The sequence below is a fragment of the Lissotriton vulgaris genome, chromosome 12, assembly GCF_964263255.1.
Source record: "Lissotriton vulgaris chromosome 12, aLisVul1.2, whole genome shotgun sequence".
Taxonomy (NCBI): Eukaryota; Metazoa; Chordata; class Amphibia; order Caudata; family Salamandridae; genus Lissotriton; species Lissotriton vulgaris.
Genome location: NC_141700.1, coordinates 69,899,555 through 69,924,988, shown reverse-complemented (window position 1 = coordinate 69,924,988; position 25,434 = coordinate 69,899,555). Strand labels below are relative to the sequence as shown.

General features: G+C 44.7%; 1 protein-coding gene across 1 annotated transcript in view; it reads right to left on the bottom strand.

Annotated features, from left to right (window-relative positions):
* Positions 1 to 25,434, bottom strand: part of LOC147673324 (phospholipid-transporting ATPase IK-like) — a 460,742-nt gene that overhangs the window by 116,998 nt on the left and 318,310 nt on the right. Inside the window, exons 16-18 of the mRNA XM_086947163.1 lie at positions 22,716 to 22,904; positions 21,482 to 21,594; positions 4,081 to 4,245 (exon numbers count right to left, since the gene is read on the bottom strand). Coding sequence (XP_086803289.1) covers positions 4,081 to 4,245; positions 21,482 to 21,594; positions 22,716 to 22,904 — 467 coding nt within the window. The remainder of the gene's footprint in view (positions 1 to 4,080; positions 4,246 to 21,481; positions 21,595 to 22,715; positions 22,905 to 25,434) is intronic.

The following is a 25,434-nucleotide window of genomic DNA, read 5'->3' as shown; positions in this document are numbered from 1 at the left end:
GTCAGGTCTCCCAAATATGAGGCGCTTTCCTCATAGAACACTTTCAGTTGGGCGGGTGTCGTTCTGGCCTGCGGAAATTCAGGGAGGGGAAGAGTAGGCTCAGGTGCAGGTTCTGGGAAATGAGTCCTAGAACGCTGAGGCTCCCTTGTCTTAGCAGCTGACGGACAAGGGAAAGTTGAGGAATGCTTCAAGTTCTTGCTCCTCTTTTTGTGCTTCCTACCTGAATGTCCCGAGGACTTTGAATGGGACGAGGAGGACTTCAGGCTCCGCGAACGATACTGGAATCTTCCCCTTGACCGGGTTCTTGACTTCCAGACACTAAAGATAAACATGGTGTGGATCAGTCACTGTCAGTCTGTGACAGGCGCTGCAGGGCTTAGAACCAGACCTGTGTGAAGACATTCTGGGCACATCAGGAGGTAATCCTCAAAAATAGTATTGGCGACAAAAGCCTGTCAAAAACGACTGGCAGTTAGCTCTTCCCAGGATCAGCGCTTGGTGGTGTGGAAAGAAAACAACTGAAGTCAGTGCCCTAGGGTGGCGCCTATATAGGTACTGCAACGTTACTTCAAGTGAAGATACTGCCAGTGACGGATGCAAAACCAATCAACGCCACCTACCGGGGTACCACTTATGACAAACTTCTGGATTTCAGACTGGCGCCTGGGGAAATCCAAAAGCTAAGCAATCTGCTGCTAGAAGTCTCTGTCAGATAGGGTGCCTGTGTTGGCGCTAGGCAACAGTTCGTGCGCATGCGCAGGCAGAGAGCCGGAATGCACCGTATAATGTTAAACACAGCAAATTCCTGCTCTCTCCCTTTCAGGAAGCACAGCAAGGTGGATTCCTGTGTTGGGTTGCGTGAATATTTGAAGAATCTGGCCCTTTGTGACCAGCATTGACCCTACACCGTTCAGAGCTCCAATGTTCACATTTTCTTCACTCAGAGGCATCTGATGGCTCACTCTAGGCTTTGCACCCACTATAGGGGATCAGAGGATTCAGGATCATGCAGCCCTTTAGTTCTTGCTTGACATGTATTACTTCCTCCCAGAACCAGACACTGATGTGGTGGTAAGTGCTGCTTTATAGCCTCTGTAGCGTAGAATGGAAGCCTGGGCATCATATACAGCTTCAATTTGACTCACTCAATAGGAATCAAAGTTCACTGTGTGACTTCACTCAGGATGTAAAGGAGGAAGTGGATGGTGACACAGAAAAAAATAATTTGGCAAATGATTGATGTGCCCCCACCCCTAAGTGGTGAGGGGACGGGCATATTCCCACTGTAGTGCCGGGGTCCTGCAGGCCTCATTCAAGTCTTTTTTTAATTTTGCCAGTTTTTCAGGTTTCAAACGTGAAAACTTCACTGAGCAAGCAAAGGTAGGGCAGACATACATGGCTTTGGCAGAGGTAGGAAAGAAAACATATGAAACATGGAGGACAAAACTTTACATTATTTAAGGCCCGGGTGGTAGGAGTAGAAAGTGTACAACAAAACCACACAGTCCTTATCTTTGAATGAATTATTTATTTTTTCACTTATTAATGACATAACAGTTGATCTCTAAAAATACCAATCCATATGCCCAAAGAGATAGTGCACCTCTTTAAAGAACACTAAACTACAATGTAATAACATTCCACAAACCAACTACCTCTCCTATCACTTGTTAACTTTATGCTTCTCTTTGACCCTGTACAGTACTTTGCTGCCTTTTGACTAGGTTTGCACTACAGAAATACCTCATACACAGAAACTTGCATATCATGTTATGTTGTGTAGATTGTGTTATGTTATATTGATTTGTATAGCGCTCTAATCAATCAAGAGGATATTGAGGTGCTTGGGCAGGTGTGTAGGTTTGTGGTACCCAAGATTCTTATATGAAGAGCCAGGTTTACAGCTTCTTGGAGAAGTCAAGAAATGGGGAGGAGGCTCTCATATGTTGAGGGAGGTCGGCACATGTCTTGAGTGGGTGCGATGTATGTAAGAGAATGAGTAACCTCCAGTTTTGCTTTTGCTGGTGCATGGAATGTGTTGAGTGAGAGTGAGGCAGAGCATAGGTGACTGATGAGAAGGTGAACATGTTTGCAGCTGTTCAGGTATTCTGGTCCTGTATTGAGTAGGGTTTTGTATGTGTGCGTGAGAAGTTTGATTTGGCTACGCCTATCAATGGGGATCATGTATGATGTGATGTGAGTGCCGCATGGGAGATCGAGTATGAGTCTTACAACAGTGTTCTGGATAGTTACAGAGTGTGGCTCCCTATGTGATGACAACCTCAATGAGTTTAGTACTGGAATACAAATTCCCTTTCAGCACATGAGAGCTGTCAGTTGCGGCTTCTTGCTACCCATGCAGAAAGGCAATGCGGAAATCATTGTTTCTAAAAAAGAAAATGTCATAGAATTTGTCAAGTTCAGCACTTTTTGGGTATGGAATGCGATTTACTAGGTCCCAGAGTAACTGACACATAAAACCCTCGGCATAGAAGCAAGATTCAATAAGCTACCTCTTCAACACAGTCACTGACTGCCTCTAATCAACTTACAGTCCTGCAGGGTCTTCCCTAAACCTGATCAGGCTACCTCAGATAAACCAATAGAAAAAAAAGAAAACATGCACGAAACACTATGCACTTGAAAACCCAAATGTGCAGTTTTTTTTGGCTCTTAACTGGTTCTATTCGGAATTTTTACAGTCATCACTTCCTCATTTTATAAAAAAAAATGGAAAGCATGCTTAACACTATTACCTACATTCATATATATATGAACCCTCAAAAGTATGTGGTGGAATATATATATATATATATATATATATATATATATATATATATATATATATATATATATATATATATATATGACGTTATCGTTAGGAATTGTAATTATAGCTCACTTTACATTTTTTAAAAACCCTCAAAAATTCACGGAGAAGACCAAAGGTTAAAGTAACGTTATAGTTAGGTGAAAATGTCAGTGACAACGTAACATTTTAAACTAAAAAAAACACTGAAAGTCACCAGTTATAGGCATGTCAAGTAACTATAACTAGTGCCCTAAACTAGCGATAATAGTGTCCCCCACCATGCATAGTCTTGTTATCAATTATGTAATTTTTTTATGTTACTGTGATGTTATCAGTGATGTCATAGATCAAGTCATGAGTGATGTAATACGTGGGGTCATTAGCAGATTAGCAGTACATGGCGAGGGCATGAGTTATAGTCACTTTAGAACAGAAGTTATAGTTACTTGAGATAGATAGACGGGCAGACAGGGAGGCTGCAAAAAAAGCCTTTTTTAATGTACAAAGCCATATTTTGTGATTCGGTAACCTATTACCGTATTGCAAAATGGGTTTGCAATTCAGTATTAGGAAGGGGCATGCTAAGGGCGTCCTTTCCTAATACAGAATCGCAATGGTATATGTGAATGTTCTGCTACCGAAATGCGGACGCACAACACTCAGATTTTACTGCCTACTTCAAGTGGGTGGTAACCCATTCACAAACACGAAGGGATTCCCAAGGGACCCCTTCCCCTTTGTAAATGTTTTTTCAAAATGTTTTTTCCACAGACCACTCTCTTCTCTTACAAAATGAAAAGAAAACTTTTCATTTTTCTTTTTGAAATGCATCCCATCTTCCATTAAGGAAAAAGGGATGCATTTAAAAAAAAGACAAAGAAAATTGCTTTATTTAAAAGCCATCACAGACATGGTCATCTGCTGATCCGAGCAGGCCACAATCCCTGAATTTTTTGCAATTCCAAATAGGTCGCAAACTGTAACCATCCTTATGAATAACAATGAGGTAGACCTATTTGCGATTCACTGGGAATTGCTAAATGTGGTGAAACATATTGTACATAGTTGTTTCTGATTACCAAATAGCGAATCACAAAAATGCGATATTATCTCATCGTAAACCCAGAGCTATGTACATCTTGCCCCAACTTCGCACAGACAATTTTTGACAAAACCTCAAAGTGAAATATTTCTAGATGGATTTGGTTTACAATTTATTCTCTCAACAGTTCATCATTAAAATAAACCATTAGGGATCCTGCATTTACCTCGAGATTTGTTTCAATCTCTTCATAAGCAGCATGGAGCTCTTTTGCACGGTTCTCTAGCGTCACACTAGCCTCCATATGCTTCTTGCTCCACCGGGTGTACACAGATTCCTCAACCTCTTTGTAAGCTATGCACAAGGTTCTCAGTGTCTCACTGGCAAATGCCTGTGGAGGGAACAAGGAAGAATACACTGAGGCAACAACTTTTTCATTTGACAAAGACTGTCTACAGAGTTATTTAATAGAAGATTAACATATGCTAGATACTGTGCCGAGGTTTAATTAAACCTCTTCATAGAAGAAAACAACCTCTAGTTTCAATCAGAGAAAATAGCAGATGATGCTCTTCACAATTTGGAAAAGGGGGACACCAGCTTTCTCCTCCTACTTGACCTATCAGGGCCTTTTGATATGGTGAATCATGCCAACCTAATGAAAATAGTCAAAGAGGGCATGGACCTGAATGGGAGGGTTCATCTGTGCATCTTCATACCTATACAACGTCTGCCAGTGCTCTATCTCCAGTCCAGCTATGCCACAACAAGAGATTCCCCAAGTTGTTTAACCAGTGTAGAGCCTCGAAAGGCAATGTTGGTCTTCAAATTCTGTCTACACCTGCTGGTTTTAACCACCATGGATAATATGGTTTGAACAATGCTGGTACGGAAATCGCTATGTATTGAATCAGTAAGTGGGATGTCTACCAATTGTATATTCAAGTTTATAATTTTTGACCATGACTTTGTTAAAAGATACTTCTACTTTTCACGTGATTTAGAACTCGTCCAATGGATTGCCATAGCAGCTTGGCTAAATGTCCAATAACATCCAATTGGGCTACTAGCATCACCAGCGGTGAGAGCGGTCTGGACGAATAGGTTTCCCTGCAGGTTGGGACCCTTGGAGTAAGTGTAACTACAGGGCCTTCCTCCCACCGCCCCCTGATAAGTAATTCTTGTCTACAGCTGGGGGCAATTCCCCAAAGAACAGCAAATACAGCTTTTAAAATTATTTTTTTTGTTTGTTTGTTGTACGCTGAAGCAAATATTCCACAATATACGATCAAGGTTGTAAAAATTGCAAGGTGAAGCTACTAGGGGATTGTGACGGGGCTGGACGAAACCCTGACACCTGCAGTGATGACAAAAATGGAAAAGACTGGTGGTCAGCTGTACCGTTATCACCCCTTTCTGTTTCCACACAGTCGATCTCTCACTGGCAGGAGGAGTGGAATTGTGCTGACAAGGAAGCCTGGGGAAGCGAAGACGAGAGGGAACGCGGCCCCTTTAATGCAGCTCTCGAGAGTGACGAGACTCCGCCCCCCTGGGACGTCACGGAGCCAAAAGGAGGTGGTTCCAGGAAGATTGTGGACGGTGTTTCCCTAGGAGGAGAAAGCGTGAGAAGTCGGAGATCGAGACCGGAACCGGAGTACGGCGAAGAAGAGTCCCTGACGAGCCCAGCTGACGACGACAAGCCAGGAGGCCAACGGTCCGGCGATTCGCCCCGCCACGCTCCCACGGGAGGAGTGTGGCTCACCAAGGTATGGGGCAAAGTGGCGGGTTGGGTTGCTCGTGGCAGGCTCTCAAACGAGTGAAGGGCATTCTAGCAGTATAGTTCCCAAACCCTATCCCCTCACGCGCACTTAGAACCGACCGCCTTGTGAACACTTGGTGTCCTTCACTCCCTGGTCCCTAAACGTCCGCAAGGAACGTTACACTGACTCCTTGCTTTTCTTCTTTCTTTCACGCACGACCTGAGTTGCGGACCTCAGCACCGACGTCCAGTACAGAACTTCCGGTCTGGAGGGCACCCACCCACCGAGGTGCAGAAACACCCTGGAACTACCTAACTTCCCCAAGGGCGTAAGGACGGAGCCCAACGAGTTTGCTTGCATAAGAATGTCCAGTAGAAGAAGAAAAGCATATCTAAAAATAAAACCTTCCCTGAAATCTCTACTTAACGTGTCAGACTCGCTTCCTCCCACCCCTCCTGTTACCGAACCCGTACAGGGTTCTTTTCTCTGGTATCACCCTGACGAATGCCCTAGACCCACACAGGCCAATAGAGTAGGGCAGAAACATGTAGGCGCTTTTTTATTAGGGTCATAGGACCACAACATCCGCATTACCCCTTCCTCATTTTTATTATCCCCGCTCGGCCCGCTAATAAAGGGGTACTTGGGGTGAGTTAGGAATTTTATCTTAATATAATATACCCCCTAAACATTAAAAATAACTTGTCTTCTAAGTGCTCCCTGGAATATGGGTAAGCCCATCCTGACCTTTAGGAGTCTTAAATTAAACATAAATATAAATAAAAAAGAGGTTTTTCCTCTTCCCACCTCTGAGTGTGGTGGAGGTACGTTTACACTTTTTCCCTCTTCTTCCCTTAACCATTCACTTTTGTTGAGAGGATACCCATTTCTGTATTAAGATTGTTTCAGCGGGAGTATGTATCCCCTCACATTTCGTGTAGAAAGGATCTCTCTGCACTTTCTAGGTTTCTGAGGTTTCCTTTAAGCCTACTCGTTAGAACTGCTATCATGACTGTGGTGCAGGCAAACTGTTTGGTATCAGGACAAATGCCGGTGGCTGAGATTAATTACAAAGAATTGGGGTGCTACAGTGCCTGGGATTCACTGGTGCGCCTCTGTGACTGTTGGTGTTATACAAGTCTATCGCGCTTGATGGGTGTGGTTACATTCCCCCTGTTCCTCGTTGCAAGGACATAACTACCTTTTGAGCAGAGATTTATATGGGCACTGCTATTTCAGGGGTGGGTTACCGCTTCACTGTGCAGGCTACATTATAGCTGAGCTTTCAGAGCCTATCTGCCCACACTACAGTCCGCTATGGGTCACTTTAACTTCATCCTGAACGTCCGGGAGAACTTATACCTGCTCCCTCTGACATACGTGTCCTCTACAGAGAACCCTGAGGTCCACGAGTTGGCCTTCATTGGTTCATGATCTTCTCCCTCAGCCTCATGATTCTATACTATCTCACCTGGATGATGACAGGGTTAAACACTGTTGGTTCAGAGCATCATCATATGCACCCAATAACTTAATATGAAAACATCTCTATTACTGATGTGCAGTGTTCTATAAACTTCTGTGAATTGTGAGAAGAAAAAAAATCGAATTACTAACTGTGTGCTTCATGTCCTGGATGGCAAAGCTTCTTGAATGGCCTGTGCTAGGCTTTTACCTTAGAGATGGGGTAAACTCATGGCCGCTGAGAGAAATCAGTCTGTCCCCCAAACTGATGCTGTTTGTTCCTATTTAGTACTCTCTCTCTCTCTCTCTTTGTCTACTTCCTTTGCTCCTATCCCCTCTCCCCTTGCCTGCTAAACCGCTAGCCCCCTGCCCATTTGTGCCCTTTGACTAAGCACTCCTTCTCCCCTTGTTGGGGAAAGATCCAATATTTATACTCTGTAGTCTCAGCAAACCCGCTGAGAGAGTCCACAGCGCTAAGGGAGCCACTCACAGTTGAGGTATGGTATGGCACCCCTTGTCAAAGCACTCCCTCTCCCCTTTTTGGGGAAGGATACAGTATGTAGGCCTTGGAGTCTCAGAGACCCCTCTGAGAGAGTCCACTGCGTATCGGGAGCCTCTCGCAACAGAGATAGGGAAATTATTTCACTTCCGCTGGGATCACAGGTTACCGGACTTTGGACGCAGCTTTGACTCGTCTACCGGTTTGTGTCCCCATCACCCTCCCCATCCTCTTTCCATGCTGTGTCTCTCACCCTCCCCTCTTTCCCTCCTCCATTTCTCTGTCTATTTTCCCCTGCTCCTACCCCCTCCTCTGAATCTCTCCCTTTGCCCGCTTTTTCCCTTACGTATATGTCCTTCTTGTTTGTCTCGACTTTACATGTACTATGTTGCCATGCTCTAATAACTGTCTAACCTTTGTAACGATGTAACCTGCAACTATGGTCTGATACTCATGTAAAGCGCTTTGATACCTCTCGGTCTAGCCAGCGCTATATAAAACCTTTAAAATAAATAAATAAATAAATACATTCTTTGTGATATTTTATTTTTAGGCAGACTTGGCTTCAAATATGATGACTCATAAACAACAGATTAGCAAGCCCGCTCATTTCCTACAAATGCAAGGGAAATTGCCTATCAAATGGAAATAATATATTAGGGGCCAGATTAACGACCCTTACATTTAGCGATTTGCAAATTGCGTCACTTTGCGACTCGCAAAATGCACTTTACAACAGTGTCTCAGACACTTAGCGATTCCTAATGGGGTCACAAGTTGCCTGCCTAATTAATATTCATGAGGCAAGTGCTATTTGCGAGCCCATTAGGAATGGCTAGCAATCCCAGGGATAGTGGCCTGCTGGGGTCAGTAGACCACCATGTCTGTGACTGCTTTTTATATAAAGCAGTTTTTTTTAATGCATCCCGTTTTCCTTGAAGGAAAACTGTATGCATTTAAAAAAAGAAAAATTAAACATATGTTTCATTTTTCAGGTCTCGCCTAGGCAGCGCACATACGCTGAATTAGGAGATGACCTTTAAAAATTGGTCAACTCTTTTCAAGCACTCGTGCTTGCATCCAACTTGCGGAAGTGAGCAGTTGCACGCATGCTAATTGAAAACAAATAGCCCGCGCGCCACTGCTCACTCCCGCAGGGTGGATGCCAGCACAAGCACAAGTGCTTGAAAACAGCTATTCCCTTCTCAACTGCTTGTCTTCCCGTCGCTTTGCCTTTTCACGAGCTGTTTGCATTTGTGTGTTCTTTTTTTTTCCCATTGCTTGTCTTGCACTGGCTGATACTGTTTTATTCAATCTATATTGATGGTTATTTTTCTTTTCAATTTAAAATCGTTATTGCATGTACATGGCCACCACATTTAAGCAGTAGCAGGTAATTTTTCATTTCTGTTACATCGGCTTGCAGTAAAAAACACAACCTTCGCATGAACTTGAACACACATATTAGCTTTGCCGGTGATTGTTTTGTTAACCTGCAACAAAAATGCGCTCTAGCATTTGGGTGTCTCGTGAGTCTGAAGAAGGGTGGTATGGGAGAAGAGCTCTTTGTTTCCTATATATTAATTATAACCTGCTGGAAGTTGCATCAGAAATTCCCCTATTAGAATGTAGGTCTTGTCAAATATGTCCTGGTCTCTTCAACCTTTTCTTTTTCTTTGTAGTATAAACTTGAAAAAAATAAATCAATCAGCTTATACGACATATTCAATCACCATGTCTATCTATAGGGTGAACAAACACTCTATCTATGTACGCCAACGTCACCAAGAATGTTTAATATAGGGAATATAATGAGAAGACTTTGACAGAAGTTACAAAGTTGAACAAGGTGTGTGTGAGACATTTTAAATATGCAAATCATATTGCACCCAGAAAGCACCGGAGGCATGTTTACAACTGGTGAGTTTGCATACATGTAAATCCATTGTTATGTTTGGGTTTGGCTCACTAAATTTAATGATATTGTACAGTGAGTGCATGGTGTTCTGCTGATAAAACTGGAGATGTGGAAGATAACAACGTGCTTCTGTAAATTAACGAATTCCCCATGTAGGCCATGGCGCAGAATGTTTTCCTCTCTGGAGTTTATGAAGTAGTAGCTATCTGTTTTTGTCCTCCCCGGGGGCTGCTGCTGCAGTAATTCCTGTCTCCGACATACCGGGCCTTTAATAGCCAGTGGTGTGGGGCTGCAGGCCTCGCGCCTGTACATATTTCAGGCACCTAACATGCGGGTGAAATCATTCACATCTACAGCCTGAGCGAGATGCAATCATTCCCTGCATTCCTGCCAGCAGACCCCGGCCCATACCAGGCATTCCTGGTGGCAGAACCCAGCGCGCGCCAGCTACTTCTGGTGCCTTCGAGGCCCTTCGACTCACTCTCGTCAGCCGGCTCCGAATTAAACTCCTTAAATAACCAGCTCCAGCTGTCTGAACAACTGATTTCACTGGAAATAAGCTCTCCATTCCCATTGTCCCTTGCTTCCCATGCAGGCAGCAGCCTCTAGCAGGAAACACACTTGTGGGATCCTCACTCGAGCTCCTGGGGTCTGTGGGAGCGACACCACTTACCAGCAATGCGTGATAATAACACACACTATTAAAGGGCTAAACATCTCCCCCATTTTGCCCTATCCCACCCGCACTTCCATTGATGTACTTCTTGTGGTTTATCCCATCCCCTCCTTCCCAATTTCTGTTGTCTGTGTTGCCCCCAGGACCTGCTTCCTCAACCTAACCTCTGTTGACTGTGTCCCTCTCTCACCCCCTTTGTTGCGCCGTGTTACAGATTGATCAGTACTCCCCCTGTGATAAACGAAAAAAAAGCATTGGCATAGCCGATAGGTCTCACCTTTGGGACCTTATAAGTATTTAGTTTTGCAGCACAATATCCTTTGTGCAACAACATCAACCGATGCATGGCTAAACACTTATAGGGTCCCAAAGGCGAGACCTATTGGCTATGCCAATGCTTGTTAAGGGTAGGCAGTGGTCCCTGGGATCACTGCCTGCTCTTAAAAACTATTTTCTCACACATTCACACAGGGATGGGGTCCTCTGAGGACCCCTTCCCGTTTGCATGTGGCTTACCACCTACTTGAAGTAGGAGGTAAACTGCGAGTGTTTGATGCTGAAAGGGAAAAAGCATTATTATTTTACTGTCTTGTACAAAGTGTCTTTGACAACTTTTCTGCAATTGAGGCAAGGAACATTTGTTATTTAGATGCACATGAAGAAGCACCATTCGGAATGTAAAAACAGTTAACAGAGAAGAAAACAAGTTACTTACCTGTAACTTCGGTTCTCCAGTATTGGTAACTTTCATCGATTCCCAAAGCTAGCATCATTCCCCGTCGTTGGAATCGGAGTCTAGGCAACCAAAATAACATAGCAGTAGGTACAAAAGAGAAAGAAAAAAGGCCTAGGTCTCGTTCCCTTGTGTAGCATATCCATCTCTTTTTGCAAAAGAGACCAAAGTAAAGCAACAACCAATCAAATTAGCCTCACCCCAGAGAACCATCCTGAGAGATCCTCAGATTTTTGTTGCCGTTGTGTAACAGTATAACCAAAAACCTGTTGTAGGCTGAGCTTTCCCAGGGGAGGAGAGTAGGCGCTTGGCAATCTATGAAAGTTACCAATACTGTAGAACCAAAGTTACAGGTAAGTAACTTGTTTTCTTACTCCAGTATTGGTAACTTTCATCGATTCCCAAAGGTTGCATCATTCCCCGTCGTTGGAATCGGAGTCTCGGTAACCAAAATAACATAGCAGTAGGTACAAAAGAGAAAGAAAAAAGGCCTAGGCCTCATTCCCTTGTGTAGCATATCCATCTCTTTTTGCAAAAGAGACCAAAGTAAAGCAACACCAATCAAATTAGCCTCACCCCAGAGAACCCTCCTGAGAGAACCTCAGAGCCTCAGATTTTTGTTGCCGTTGTGTAACAGTATAACCAAAAACCTGTTGTGGGCTGAGCTTTCCCAGGGGAGGAGGGTGGGCGCTTGGCAATCTATGAAAGTTACCAATACTGTAGAACCAAAGTTACAGGTAAGTAACTTGTTTTCTTACTCCAGTATTGGAACTTTCATAGATTCCCAAAGCTTGTATCAGAGTAGCTAGCAGTCAGAAGCACATCTGGCTGTTCTCCAACCTCTAGCCTACAAGATATCCATGTTGCTCTTCAGTCCGTAGCGCCGGGACACCCCCGTCGGGGGTAGCCGCGCGCTTTATAAGCTTCTTAATAAATAAATAAATAATACATCTTGCCCCCTTATTGACATTACCATCTCTCCTCTCTCTATTCTCTAATATCTCTTTTTTTTTTTTACATGCAACTAAAACATTAGTCAACAGTGCAATAACATTAAGAACATATAGCAAAATGTGCTAATAACAATAAAGAAAGGAAGGAGGGAAGAAAGGAAAGCTCACCAATCAATTAGAGGTTCCTCAGGACGGCCTGGCCTACGACCGTGTCTTCTTGTGCTGAGGTTTCCAGGCAGTAATGTCTTGTGAAGGTGTGTGTGATGCTCCATGTTGCAGCCCTGCAGATGTCTTTAATCTGGACTCCCGCAAAAAGAGCCGTAGGCAAAGCAATGGATCTTGTAGAGTGTGCTCTGACTCTGCCTTGCGGGGAGCACTAAATGCAATGAACAATTGAGAAGATTTTCGAAAGTCTTCAGTGCGGTCCAGATAAAATTTCAAGCATCTCTGCACATCCAGTGAGTGGAGTTCTCTCTCCGCCGACGTAGAAGGTTGAGGAAAGAAAGCCTTAAGAATCACCGGCTCATTTAAATGAAACCCGAAGGCACCTTAGGTATGAACTTCGGATTAGTCCGTAGAATTACTGTATTCCTTTTGAATTGGAGGAAAGGTTCTTGGATCGTTAGAGCTTGAAGCTCACCAATTCTTCTAGCCGAAGTGAGAGCCAGAAGGAGAGCCAACTTCCATGAGAGGAATTTCATATCTGCTTGATGAATCGGCTCAAAGGGATGCTTCATGAGCTGGGAGAGCACCAAATTCAAATGCCACGTGGGAGGCGGAGGCCTCACTGGAGGAAAGACTCTAAATAGGCCTTTGAGAAATTGCCTAATAATCCTGGCTGACCAAAGGGAAGGTCCAGATGCAGTACGTCTATAGCGAGACACAGCCGCTAGATGAACTTTTATGGATGAGTGAGCCAGCCCTGCTTTAGCCAAAGACAGGAAATAAGGAAGAACCTGGTGAGGTTGAGACGAAAAAGGATCAATATCTTCCTGCTAACACCAGATACAAAATTGTTTCCATTTTAAACGGTATGTCTTGTTAGTTGAAGGAGACCTAGCCTGAGAGAGAACTTCCTTTATCTCTTCTGAGAGACCTAGACCAAAAAACTCTCGCTGCTCAGGAGCCATGCTGATAGATGTAAGCAGCGAGGATCCGAATGCCAGACTTGGCCCTGGGACATCGTGAGAAGATCTGGAACCATTCGTAGAGGATGTGGAGGTCCAGAGAGAGAAGGTGATTCTTAGTGAACCAAAACTGCCTTTGGCCAAGCTGGAGCTATTAGGATCATCTTGCATGGTTCCGTTTAGATTTTCTTGAGAATTCTCGGTATTAACGGAATGGGAGGAAAGGCGTAAACAAATTGGCCTGACCATGCTATAGAAAGCGCATGCCCTAGAGATCCGCGATGGTTAAGCTTGCTTGAATAAACCGGCATTTCTTGTTCTCCGGGGTGGCAAAGAGGTCTATTGATGGTTTGCCCCACCTCCGGAAAATTTCCTCCAAGATAGTCTGGTTCAGTTCCTATTCGTGGCTGACTGACGACAGCCTGCTGAGCAAGTCCGCTTTTTCGTTCTGGACCCCAGGAAGGTGTTACGCCTGCAGTGATATCCTGTGTATGAGCGCCCACTCCCAAATTTTCTGGACCTCCTGCGATAAAGGAAGAGATCTGGTACCCCCTTCCTTGTTTATGTAATGCATTGCTGTGGTATTGTCTGTGCGGACAAGAACTGCTGACCCCTGCAACTGTGGAAGGAAAACTTGCAGCGCCAGACGAATCGACCGAGTTACAGGAGGTTGATATGAAGAAGGCGATGCTGAGGCAACCAACTCCCGCTTACTTGAAAGTCTTGCAGCACCACACCCCAGCCTTCCAGCGATGCATCTGTAGTGACTGCTTGAGGAGCTGGATTTATTACGAAGGATAAACCTTGGTATACATTTTCTTCCTTCGTCCACCACAAGGCTGCTTTTTTCATTGCCACCGTGATCACAACCTTGTTGTCGAAAGACCCGTGATCTTGCTGCCATTGCATGTCGAGCTGCTCCTGAAGTGACCGCATCCGCAACCTGCAGTGTGGTATTAGAGGAATGCAGGAGGACATCACTCCTAGAAGGGACTTGTAACGGCGTACTGAAAGACACTTTCTTTTTCGCAACAGACAAGCCATCGACATCAATTTCTCTTGCCTTTCGAAGGATGGAGAAGCCTTGCTGGGAGATGTGTCCTGGATGGCTCCCAGGAATCTTGCTTTTGTGGATGGACAGAGAGATGACTTCTCCCTATTGAGAGTCAGGCCCAGACTGCTAAACAGTCTCGTACACGCATCTACTGTTTACTCCGCTGCCCGCCTGGTCGAGGCCTTTAACAACCAATCGTCCAGGTAGGGGAAGACCTGAAAATGTTGCCTCCTTAGGAAAGCTGCCACTGGTGCCAGCACCTTGGTAAAGTTCCTCTGAGCAGACCGAAGTCCAAAAGGAAGAACATTGAACTGAAAGTGGCTCTTGGCTACTGTGAACCACAGAAACCTCCTGTGGGCTGGATGAATGGGTATGTGAAAACACGCATCTTCGAGATCGAGAGACATGAAGTCCCCCAGGTTGAGGAGATGTAAAATATCCTGAAGAGACACCATCCGAAAGGATTGATTTATGAGACAGGTGTTTAGCCCCCTGAGATCTAAAATGGGGCACCATTACTCCAGTGTCTTCTTGACCAGAAAAAACCTGGAATAAAAACCTTCTCCCTTCTGAGAAAGGGGGACTGGCTCTATTGCTCCTTTGAGGAGCCTCTGCTGAACTTCGAGCCTGAGAAGATGCAGATGTTTCGAAGGCATGGCAGCAGGGGGCTTGGAAGGTGGGAAATGTACAAATTCCAGCGTACGGCCACTCTGAATGATGTTGAGTACCCAACAGTCTGATGTAATTTGTTTCCAGTTGCGGAGGTATCGAGACACCCTATTTCTCACAGATGTTTTCGGGGAGGGGGGTAAAGCAGGCAGAGCCAGAATGCCGCTATTGTCTCTTGTTGGTGTCACGCCCCTGGCAATTCTGTTTTCCTCTAGAGTTATTCCTCGAAAAAGAAGAGGTATGGCCTTGCCTTTGGTGATAAGACTGACGATTGAGGTGTTGAACCATAAGAAGAATACCGTTGTTGTTGGTATGAACCCCTGTAGGAAGTGGTGCTCTTTCCTCTGGCTCCCCAGAAAAGAACCTTCCGGTATTGTAGAGTTCCCAGGGATCTTGCCGTCTCTGTGTCCTTTTTTATGTCCTGGAGGGCATCATCGATATGTTTGCCAAATAATGCCTCACCATCAAAAGGAAGGTCCAGGATCTTGGTTTGAACCTCCGGTCGGAACCATGTTTCCCTGAGTCAGCCTTGGCGACGAAGAACTGCTGCGCCTGCCAGCGAGCGGAAAGCCGTAGTGGCAATATCCATTGCGCAGTCGCTCACCTCCGCAGATGTAGCTTCACCCTCCTGCAAAATCCTTTTTGCCTCCACCTTGGATTCCTCTGGTAGTTGGTCTAAATATGGTCAGAGGTCGCACCACATCTGGCGATCGTATCTGCCAAGGATCACCAACGCATTAGCCGCCCTAATCACAAGGCTCGCCATAGAAGAAAACCTTTTACCCGCATTGTCAAGACGTCTGCCTTCCTTATCAGGAGGAGTCGTCAGGGGTGCAGAAGGATTACGTGACTTTCTTTGAGTCGCCTGCAATATTACAGAATCCGTCTTTGGCTGACCTATCAAGGATGCTGGACTGTCATCAGGGGCCTTGTACTTCTTCTCCAGGCGTGGCAAGACTGGGATGACAGTCGCCGGGTTCTTCATTGCTTTCAACCCCTCGTCCCAGACATGGCTGGCAATGGGAATGGAACGGACCATTTTCCTATAGGGCTCCTTAAAATCATAAAGGAAGCATTTTGTTTGAACAGAAGGCATAGGAAGCTTAAATCTATTTGAGGCTCTTTCCCTCAGTTTGTCCGCTGGGGAGAATCCAATGGATCCGGAGTAGGAGAAGCAGGACCAGGAATCACGTAATCATCCCATTCCACACATTGGTCAGGCCTGTTGTCATCGTCTTGATCCTCGCCCGAGGAATCATCCTGTACTCCCTGAACCACTGGAGGTATACCTGGGCTGGATACATGCGGTTGTGATACCATCTGGGAAGATGCCCCTGGAGAAACCACTGACGAAACTGGTGGAACAGACACATCATGCACAGCAGAAAGAGAAGGAGGAGGAGGAGTTTGAGAGAATCTCTTCCTATAATCCTGCAACATGCACTGAAGATCTGCCAAGAGGGAAGAAGGGACTGAAATCATCTCTTGGCCAGCGTCTTCCTGGCGATGAAAGGATTGTTGATATGAATGCTCATGAAGGTATTCACCTTCAGAATCCGTATCCTGGCATTTTACCAAAAGTTGTGAGGGGCTATGAGCATAGCCAAAAAAATCCTGCTCATCACCCTCAGAGTCTTCTTCTTCCAGCAATAGTGCGGGAGGCAAGGGGGTAACTGTGGGGAAAAATATATCTCAATCCCATATTCTCCTCCACACTAGCTCAGACCTACTCAGCTAACCGCTCTGACCAAGCTGCTTGCTCCGTGCTCCTGAACACCCCTCCCCTTACAGATCTATTAAAACTTGACCCCGAGCCCTACATTGACCTCTGCGACACGTCATGGGTTAACAGCTGTGGAAAGCCTCTGAATCTTGCAGGTTGGCTTAAACTTGCTTTCTGGTCCCTTGTGCCCTTATATTGCTCTATGCTCTGCGCCTGCATGGCACTTCTATTTGTATATGTACAGGCTGTAAAGCTAAAATAACTTGCTGATGTGACCTTTCAGTGTTTCAAATGCTCAGTTAGAATATAGTATTTTTTTTAAACAAAAAAAAAAAAAAAAAGAAGAGAGAGGAGGTAGTAACCGGCATCTAATCTAACTAGGGGACTGGAGAGAAACATTGATTGTTTTTTTGTCATCATTGATTGAAGTCTTTTCCATCAAGTGATTGAAATTTTTATCGTCATTGAAATATTTCTCTGTATCAACACCTTGGAGTTGATATGCGGCAGGGTCTACGGGATCCCATACGGGACAGAAGAGCCTAGGCAGGACAATAATTTATGACCCAAGAGTAGAGGGTTGAAAAGATAAAAAAGACCTCCCAGAGTGTGGCGAGGGAAGCAGTGACCATTGGCTGGCTGCAGGACACAAGGAAATGTTTTTCAATTTTGCACTGTCCTGTCATTGATCAATGACTGTATTTAATTATGATTAGAGTCTTTAAAAAAGTATTGTCCTGCTATGTTTATTTGAAAATGCTTCTTTGAGTGATATCAAAACAAAATTGCATCAGAGAAGTCAAATTGTTTTATGTGGTGTCTGAGTGTTCCACAACTGTATATTTTTTCTCTCAAGTCTCTCTATCCAAATCTTAACAAAATTTTACTTCCAGGAGACAAATTTGTTTTATCTTTCAGGGTTTAAAAATTGTGAGTAAAGGGCACAATGGGTTCTGGTAATTCTAAAGGAACTATGGAGGTGGTAAGGCCTCGCATGGTGAAAAAGACAAATAAATTGTTTAAACAACTGTCATTAGAGAAGGATTTTAAATTACCAGCAGATAGCCCTGCAGCTCAGGTTGTGAAAGATACAAATTGTTTAGAATATGTAACTCCTTTTTGCGCACTAGTATGGACGTGGAAAGGGAATGAAGGGCTGTGGCCTAGATTTGGTTCTCTTGAGATAGATGATATTGAACGTTTGACAGAAAGAATACACTTAAAAGGTGACCCATCATGGGATTCACATTATGTAAAAGATTGTTTAGAGCAGTGGCTTTCAATTGCAAAAAATAAAGCTCTCCTTTCAAAAAAGAAAGGCCAGGGGAATGCCTCCACTGAATATAAAGACTGTTCTGCAATAGCAATGGTGAATAGTGAGTGCAAAAAGCCTACTAAAAAAGAGCTAGAATTAGCAAAAGATTGGCCCGCATCTTATAGCCAGTGTTTATTGGAATTAAGTAACTATGTGCAAACAGAACAGCATTTGTTGTCACTATGGCAAAAGTGTGGGTTTTCAACAATTGAAGCAGAACGTGTTAAGGAAATACCAAATGCCACTACTTCTAGACAGGCTGTTGCTCTGCTATGCATTTGGACGCACCGCCAAGTAAATATTGATATAAATACGTTGAAAAAACTGTTTATCGCCTCGAAGCCTCAAGGCCTTTTCGTCAAAATGGGGGAAGGAACAGACAATGAGCAAATAACTAGTAGCGCATTGACTGAGGAGGAGATCTTGTTGCTTACTGAGGAAGAAAGGAAAAGACAGAGAGTAGATGCAAATAGTGAATTTAATTCCTGGGTCTCTCATCGTTGTCAACGTCCTAGTTGCTTTCGTCGACGACCCAGTCGTCGCCATTATCGTCGTCAACACTCTTATCGACGTCGCCACAATCGTCGTCGACGCGCCCGTCGACACTGACGGCGTCATGTGGAGACTTGAAGGCACCGTCGACGAGCCAGACGACGGTGGAACTTTCTTCGCCTGTGTTTTAGCCATCTTCGTAGATGGAGTCTTCTGTAGCGTCGTCGACGACCTGGAATCTTTATCAGACTTCTCAGATGTTAGAGAATAGGGCTTTTTGAAAGCTTTAGCAGACTCTACCACTGCTGTAGATGAAGATAATCCTTCCCTCTCCTTTGCACCACGGTGTGGAGATTTGCTAGGACTCCGGCTCTCAGACTCACGGGGGGTCTTTTTTTAGGCCTTTGCAGGACGGTCTGTGGATGGTGAAGTGGAAGCCCTACCCCTTTTCACTGACCTTCTGGATGAAGCTGCAGATGATGAATCATCACTGTAACTTGACAGAGTTTCCTTCCTCGAATTCAGCTTTTGGAGCCAAGTGAGGAGACGACCCTCACGGTCCCGGAGAGTCTTTGTGGAGAAGGCGTGGCAGATCTTGCAGTCCGCTGCCTTTTGATCAGGGTACAGGCAATAAATGCATTCCTTATGCCTGTCCTCCACATATAGCTCTTCTTGCCACTGGTGGAATAAGCTTTAAAAAGGGCTTTCTTCTCCTTGTCAGACACTTCCAGATGATATACTAAATAAAGCTGCTGAAAAATAGCCAACAAGAGTTGAAGTGAGCAGAGTTCAGAGGAGACTCCCTAAGCACAACGTGCGGTAGAAAATCTGAGGTTCTCTCAGTAGGGTTCTATGGGGTGAGGCTAATCTGATTGGTTGTTGCTTTACTTTGGTCTCTTTTGTCAAAAGAGATGGATATGCTACACAAGGGAATGAGGCCTAGGCCTTTTTTCTTTCTCGTTTGAACCTACTGCTATGTTATTTTGGTTATCGAGACTCCCATTCCGACAACGGGGAATGATACAAGCTTTGGGAATCTATGAAAGTTCCAATACTGGAGTAAGAGGTGCATACATCTGTGGTTGAGTGTATTGCAGAGCTGCGAGTGCTAGTAGCTTCTTGTGAATGTGGTGATCAGAATGACATTTATCTAATCAACCAACCTGTTTTCAATGTTTACTCTAAGAAGATACAAGAAAGGCTCATGTGTTTCACTGTACCAGATTTGTGGAGGTCCTTGGCAAAGGTAAGGGTACTGAAAGAGCATGGGCAGAGTTAAGCTTCTTGAAGCTGAGGCATCAGGTGAGAGCAGTATGGTGTGTGCTGCAACAAGTGGAAATGTAAATCCTACATTTGAAAAAAGAATTAACAAGTGTTTCACTAATTGAACGGTCAGCAATTCCTATGTAAGGTGTGGTTCACATAATCACTTTGGAAATAGCAGCACTTGCCCAGCATTTACTAAAAGATGTAATGAGTGCAGGAAGATTGGCCACTTCCAAAGTGTGCGGTGGAGTTCAGCAGCAAGTAGTTCATTGAAAGCATATAGTGTGGATGCAGTGACATGTCACCAGAATAAGCAGCTTGGCAAGGATCAGAGTGCGGTGGAAGGTGGAAGTCCAAGGATGAACGCTGGACTCCTGCTTGAAGTGCTACTGGTGAATTATGTGCTGGGATTATGGCTGACTCTGCATGGGAGTTGGCGCCTGGGTCTCAAAGGTGCTGGCATTTCTCTAAGCTCTGTTTATTCTTTGAATAAACTTACCTTCAAACTTAACTGGAGTAGATGAACCTTTGCATCTGTTACACTAAATCATCACTGCTAACAGCTGCTGGCAGTCTAGTGTTTCTGCTCACTTCCTAGTATTTCTGCGTGAAGTTGTTTTTATCTTATCTATTAATTTGGATAAAGGCTTCCCACCTCCTTTTGTATATAATGTGCTAATCCGTGCCAGAAGTTTTCAAATAGTTTCCCACCTATGTCTCATCATGAGGCAGGAAGCGTGTATTTATTAATCCATGGATTGAAAAAGACACACTTAACATACTTTACATATATTGTGGTGTGTGTGTAGAAGGGATAGAGTGGCATCAGTGGAAATTATACCAGAGGCAGAAGCAGAAAGAGGATTGCCGCCATCTTTAAAGACAGTAACTGAGAGCTTAAATGTTTCACAGCATGACTCAGTTTGTAGAATCTGGCCAGGCAGAGTGCAGGTGTGCTTTGGTAGGAGATAATGAACGAATTCATTAAATGTGTTGATTTCCATAAGCAGATGATGCTAACTAATGGATTCTGAAGGACTACAGCGCACGTGAACCACTACTACAGATATGTCTTCTGCGTGTTCTGTAAAGGTTAATGGGCTATACTAATAGATGTAAAGCAAGGCTACAACTCTCTCATTTTATAGATCTCGGAGTTCGGTGATCCAAAGATAGGGGATGGAAGATGGATGCAAAATCCTATTACCAAAGCTCGCACATCAAACTAGATGTGGAGTGTGAACAACAACCAGATAGTTATGCTTAACCAGTTAAAGATGCTGCATAAATAACCCAACAATGCATTAATACTGGGTTTGTTGCACCGCCAAAAGAGTTGTCAGAGAACTAAATTAGGATAAAAGGAAGGCAACGATGAAAGGCCAACAGGAAGAGGAAATCAGTTGTCCACTCAAGCCCACACACTTTATAGCAGTAACAAATATTGCACTAAGATGAAGACTGGCGTGGGGCCTTTAACAATTCTATACAGATGTAGTCCTGTATATGTGAATGCATTGATTTGCTTATAAATAGATTTCTCACTGCTCTGGAAAAGAATGATATTCTGTTGTTATTTATTTCAAAATTCGATGAAAGTAAATAGGCAAAGTGGAGCTCCTCACAGAGACCGAAAACGGAGTGAACTAGATGATTAAGACCACCCGTCAACAGTCTTAAGGATTAGGTGGCTACCGTAAACAACAAAATGTATGCGATAAAGTCCCTTCAAATCTTTGGGGCATCACATTGAATGAAGACATTTAGTATAAAGATTGTGTCTCCACCACGGAGCACCAGTATGTTCTATGATTATTAATGCCTACTACTCCCATAGGAGGACAGAAGAATGAACTGCTAATCTGTGTGATCAGCATTGAACCCCTTGGCCCTGTCGCCTTGATGCTCCCAGGATTATCATAGACGTAAAGAAACAAGCGGAGAATGCTGGTGATCCATTTGGAAGGACCCTACTCACATCCAGTGCCTTCTCCACAGCGTCATTGTTCTTAGAGCCCCGGTGGAGGCGATCGAAGATAACATCATCTGCGCCCTTTGTGTAAAGCATAATCTTCCCATCAGGGTCCCGCACTGTTGGAAAAAGAACAGAACTTCAAAAAACAAGAGGTCTTCTCATTCCAATGATGCATGCTACTGAGGCCTTACGAGAGTTCATCTTTTTTTGTAGGTTCGCTTGCTACATGCGTTGAAAGCAAAGCACATCTGGCTGGATCCCATGACCTCCCGTCTTAATTCACGCCTTCTTGCACTTCTTTCTATTTTCTGATATCTCAAACAGGGTGAAGGAGAATGCCACATTGCATGCCGTAGCTAACCTCCAGAGCTGAATGCTTAAAATATCCTTTAAAGAAACCACCCCCTTCCACAGTTCCCTCATTTTGACCCGTCAGAGATGCCTCTGAGCCGTGTATCTAATGCCTCAGCACGGTCCCAACTATCCTACACGCCCCTCAGACCGATGCTCATGATATCCCATCCTACATGGCCAGTCCTTCAATACTGTATCCAGAGTCTCCTCCTGACCCTTATGAATCTACACTGTCTCAAACACAGAGTCTTGTTGCTCATAGAGAGAGCCCTCTTCATTTTTGACTGTAAATATTTTGCAAACAAACTTCAATTTCTTCTTTATATAGGATCTTCCTCACTAGCAGTCAGTGGGACAGTCACATCCACCCTACCAGCTTTGTAGGCCAATGAACATTAGCAAGGTTAACCAAACCTTTAACAAGCTTAGGGCGCTGGGACATCTGGGATAGTCTCAATGTAGGTGGAGTGCATTAACAAACAAACACACGAATGATCCAACAGTAATTAATAGTATAGGAGCGTAAAACTGAGCCAGAAAGCAGTCATTTGAGAAGGGAACCTATAGACTTAATAGTAGATCACTGAAGTGTTTTATTTATTGTGAACATTGTTTGCCTAAGCACAGACATTTCTTTGCCATGTAAGCACTGGAGCAGTGGTGGTGAACAAATGTTGTAACAAAGCCTTAATGTGTTGCCCAAGTTAAGATATGTGTGTAAATGGAAACACCGATTTGTAGTAGAAAGATGTTGGTTATGGAATCTTGGTAAGGTGACACAACCCTCCAAATATTTGTCTACTTCACCACAGGTTCTGAAAGTGTGGAATACAATTCCTCAAATGATCCTTGTTGGTTCTGTATCCCAGATATTATAGCTCACCTAGAAGAGACATCCTTTTGCGGACGCTATTAAAATCCATTAGGGCCAGCACGCTGTAAGTCCTCTCGACTCCAAGCTCGCTGACCGTGATAGTATCCTGTGTGCGATCACAGAAGACGTAGCCAAAGTTCCTAGCAGCCGTGACCAGGGCTGCTTCGTCTGGGGAGGTTGCCTGGTACACAAGCTCGCCTGAAAAAGAAGGTGAGAATAGAATATAACCTCCAACCCAGATATTTTCCATATCACACAACAATTTATATTGGCATGTCGGAAAACCTGGCTGTTCCGCAACCCGCTCTAACCCCCTCGGGCTGCTCTATTCCTGGGTTTCCTTTCCCCCGGGTCTAGGTCTTTGTGCAGGGACCCACCGTTGTGGTGTAACCAGGCGCTCTACAATTCGCATTATTATTATTATTTTCATAGTGGTTAGGTTTATTTATTTATTTATAAAGTTTTAAATAGCGCAAACTTGATTCTGTTTGCAGTGCAAACTTTGGTTCTGAGGAGTCCAAGTGAAAACATTTCTACAGGGGACACACTGGCGCATAACACAGGTGCCCAGCTCCAGGGGTATTTTCTTCCTTGCCCATTCAAGCCTCAACAAATTAATATCAGCAAACCACACATATTATCATTTTAAACAAAAAATGTAAATACGTTTTCATCATTGAAAATAGCACTATCCAATTAGCACATGCCTTTAATGGCTAGATTACGACCTGCAGGGCATGGTGCGGGTGCAAGCTCCACACAGTACCGAGCAGGAGCACCCTGCCAGGAGCCCCGGGCACTTATGAGTTAAATCCCATGCATTGAGGATAAATCTGGCATGAACCGCACGGAACTCTGAATTCCGAGGAGTTTAAAGCCCCCATTATCACATGCTGGGAGGCGATGGGAGCAGAAGCCTCCGTGAAGGGCGGTGAATGGAGGGGATGCAGCGCTAAGGGAGGGAAGGGGAATGTGTTCTGTCTTCTGTCATGGGAGAGCTCAGAGCAGGCTCCTCCCTGCCAGAAGAGGAGGCTCGGCGGGAATGGGGACGAGGCCTGGCCGCGGCTGTACACTCGGGTCTCGGCTCCCACGCCTCGGCTCGCAATGACGACCTAAAGTTACACAGCCATGGAATCACTACAGAGCCTCGAAGACTCATTCCAGGCAATCTCAGGTCCATCAGTCAGAATATATATGACGCTCGTGATCATGCTATAGAACCACAATGTCTCAGCTGGTAACACCTGACGTTACTTATTCTATCATGTAGAGGTTTACTTATGTCTTTATTTAAAGGTTTCCTTTCGAATGTGCCAAGCCCTCAGAGACATTACAGCTCTCTTCTACTCCGAAGAGGAGGAATGTACATTTCAAGATGACACAAGAAATGTAGGCAACCAGCCCCCTCTTAGTTTCTTGTAACCTGTCGGTGTCGGGAGGTGCACGGAGCTTCAGCCGTCCACCTACTGCCCCTTACTAACCGGATGGCGTCATCACCACCGTTCACACCCGGCTGCAGACAACCCTGACCCAGCTCTGCAGGAGGAAGGACCCCTCGCCCTGCTGGGCTGACCTCTTCCACAAACCGGGCAGGTGCAAACTGCACAGCACGGGCTTTGCGAATGGTGGTGTGATTTACAGTGCGACCTATGTACTACCAGGTTGGTGCACAAATGACTCCTTTGCAGGGGTCACTGATTGAATGGTAATTTATCAGGTTGCATTTTGTGGCCGCCTCTGACTGGCTGCAAATGTAGGGACCTGCAAGGAAAACATTTTGTTTCAAAACGGTCCATTGTCAAGAACTGCTTGAAAAACATAATTCCTCTTTGTAAAACAGTAGGCAGAGCATACCTGTCCCCCCTCTGGCCCTCAGACATGACTGCTAAAGGATAAACCAGGGGACAGGCGGGTGTCCATGTTGGCATTACCGCCTTTGACTCCATTGCCCCTACGGCCCCCAGTACTGTTTCCAGTCCTGCTGCAGCGGGAAACACGGAGATGAAAGGAAAGGAGCAATGTCATGGCCCATAGGAGGGAAGAAGGGAGTTCCTATTAAGCATGGATTAGTCTTTAGCATGCATTCCTCACTGCATTAAGAGCCGTGTACGACAGGAGTGGCTGCAGCAGGTTCTCAGTGCACACTGATCCCAGGGAAGGAACAGGACTCCAACCATGGGAACAATGAGAGCCTCACACGGGCAGCTGACAGCCTCCTCGTCAAGCTCGGCTCCACTAAGGCACAGGAGAAGTGGCAGCCTTCCACTAATTCCCTGAAATTAAAGTGCACTGGTGGGTGTTAATGAACAGGTCCGGATCAATGCCAGAGAAGGAAACCAGCACAGGCAGGCTCAGCCTGTCTTAGAGGTAAATAATAAAAAAAGGTCTTCCACGCAAAGTCCTTTCCAATTCTGTAATAACAAGAAAGGGCCGGATTGCGTAACCTTCTGGCTCTGTAGCCGACAAGTGTTTTCACCCTGAGTTTAGCACAGAGGGTTATTTTTGCTCGTATGTGGATTTGTAGAATGGCAATTGTGAAAAGCTGTTTCACCTAAACTACCTACACACATTTCCTGGATAAAGCACATTCACAATTTATTCGAAACCAATTAATAGAATACCTTAGACTTAGAAATTTGTATCCACTTTTTAGGTTTCGCCTAAGTGAAAGCTGCGCACTGCACAGCTTTTCGCGCAGGCGAAAACCTAATGAGAATAACTATGTGGC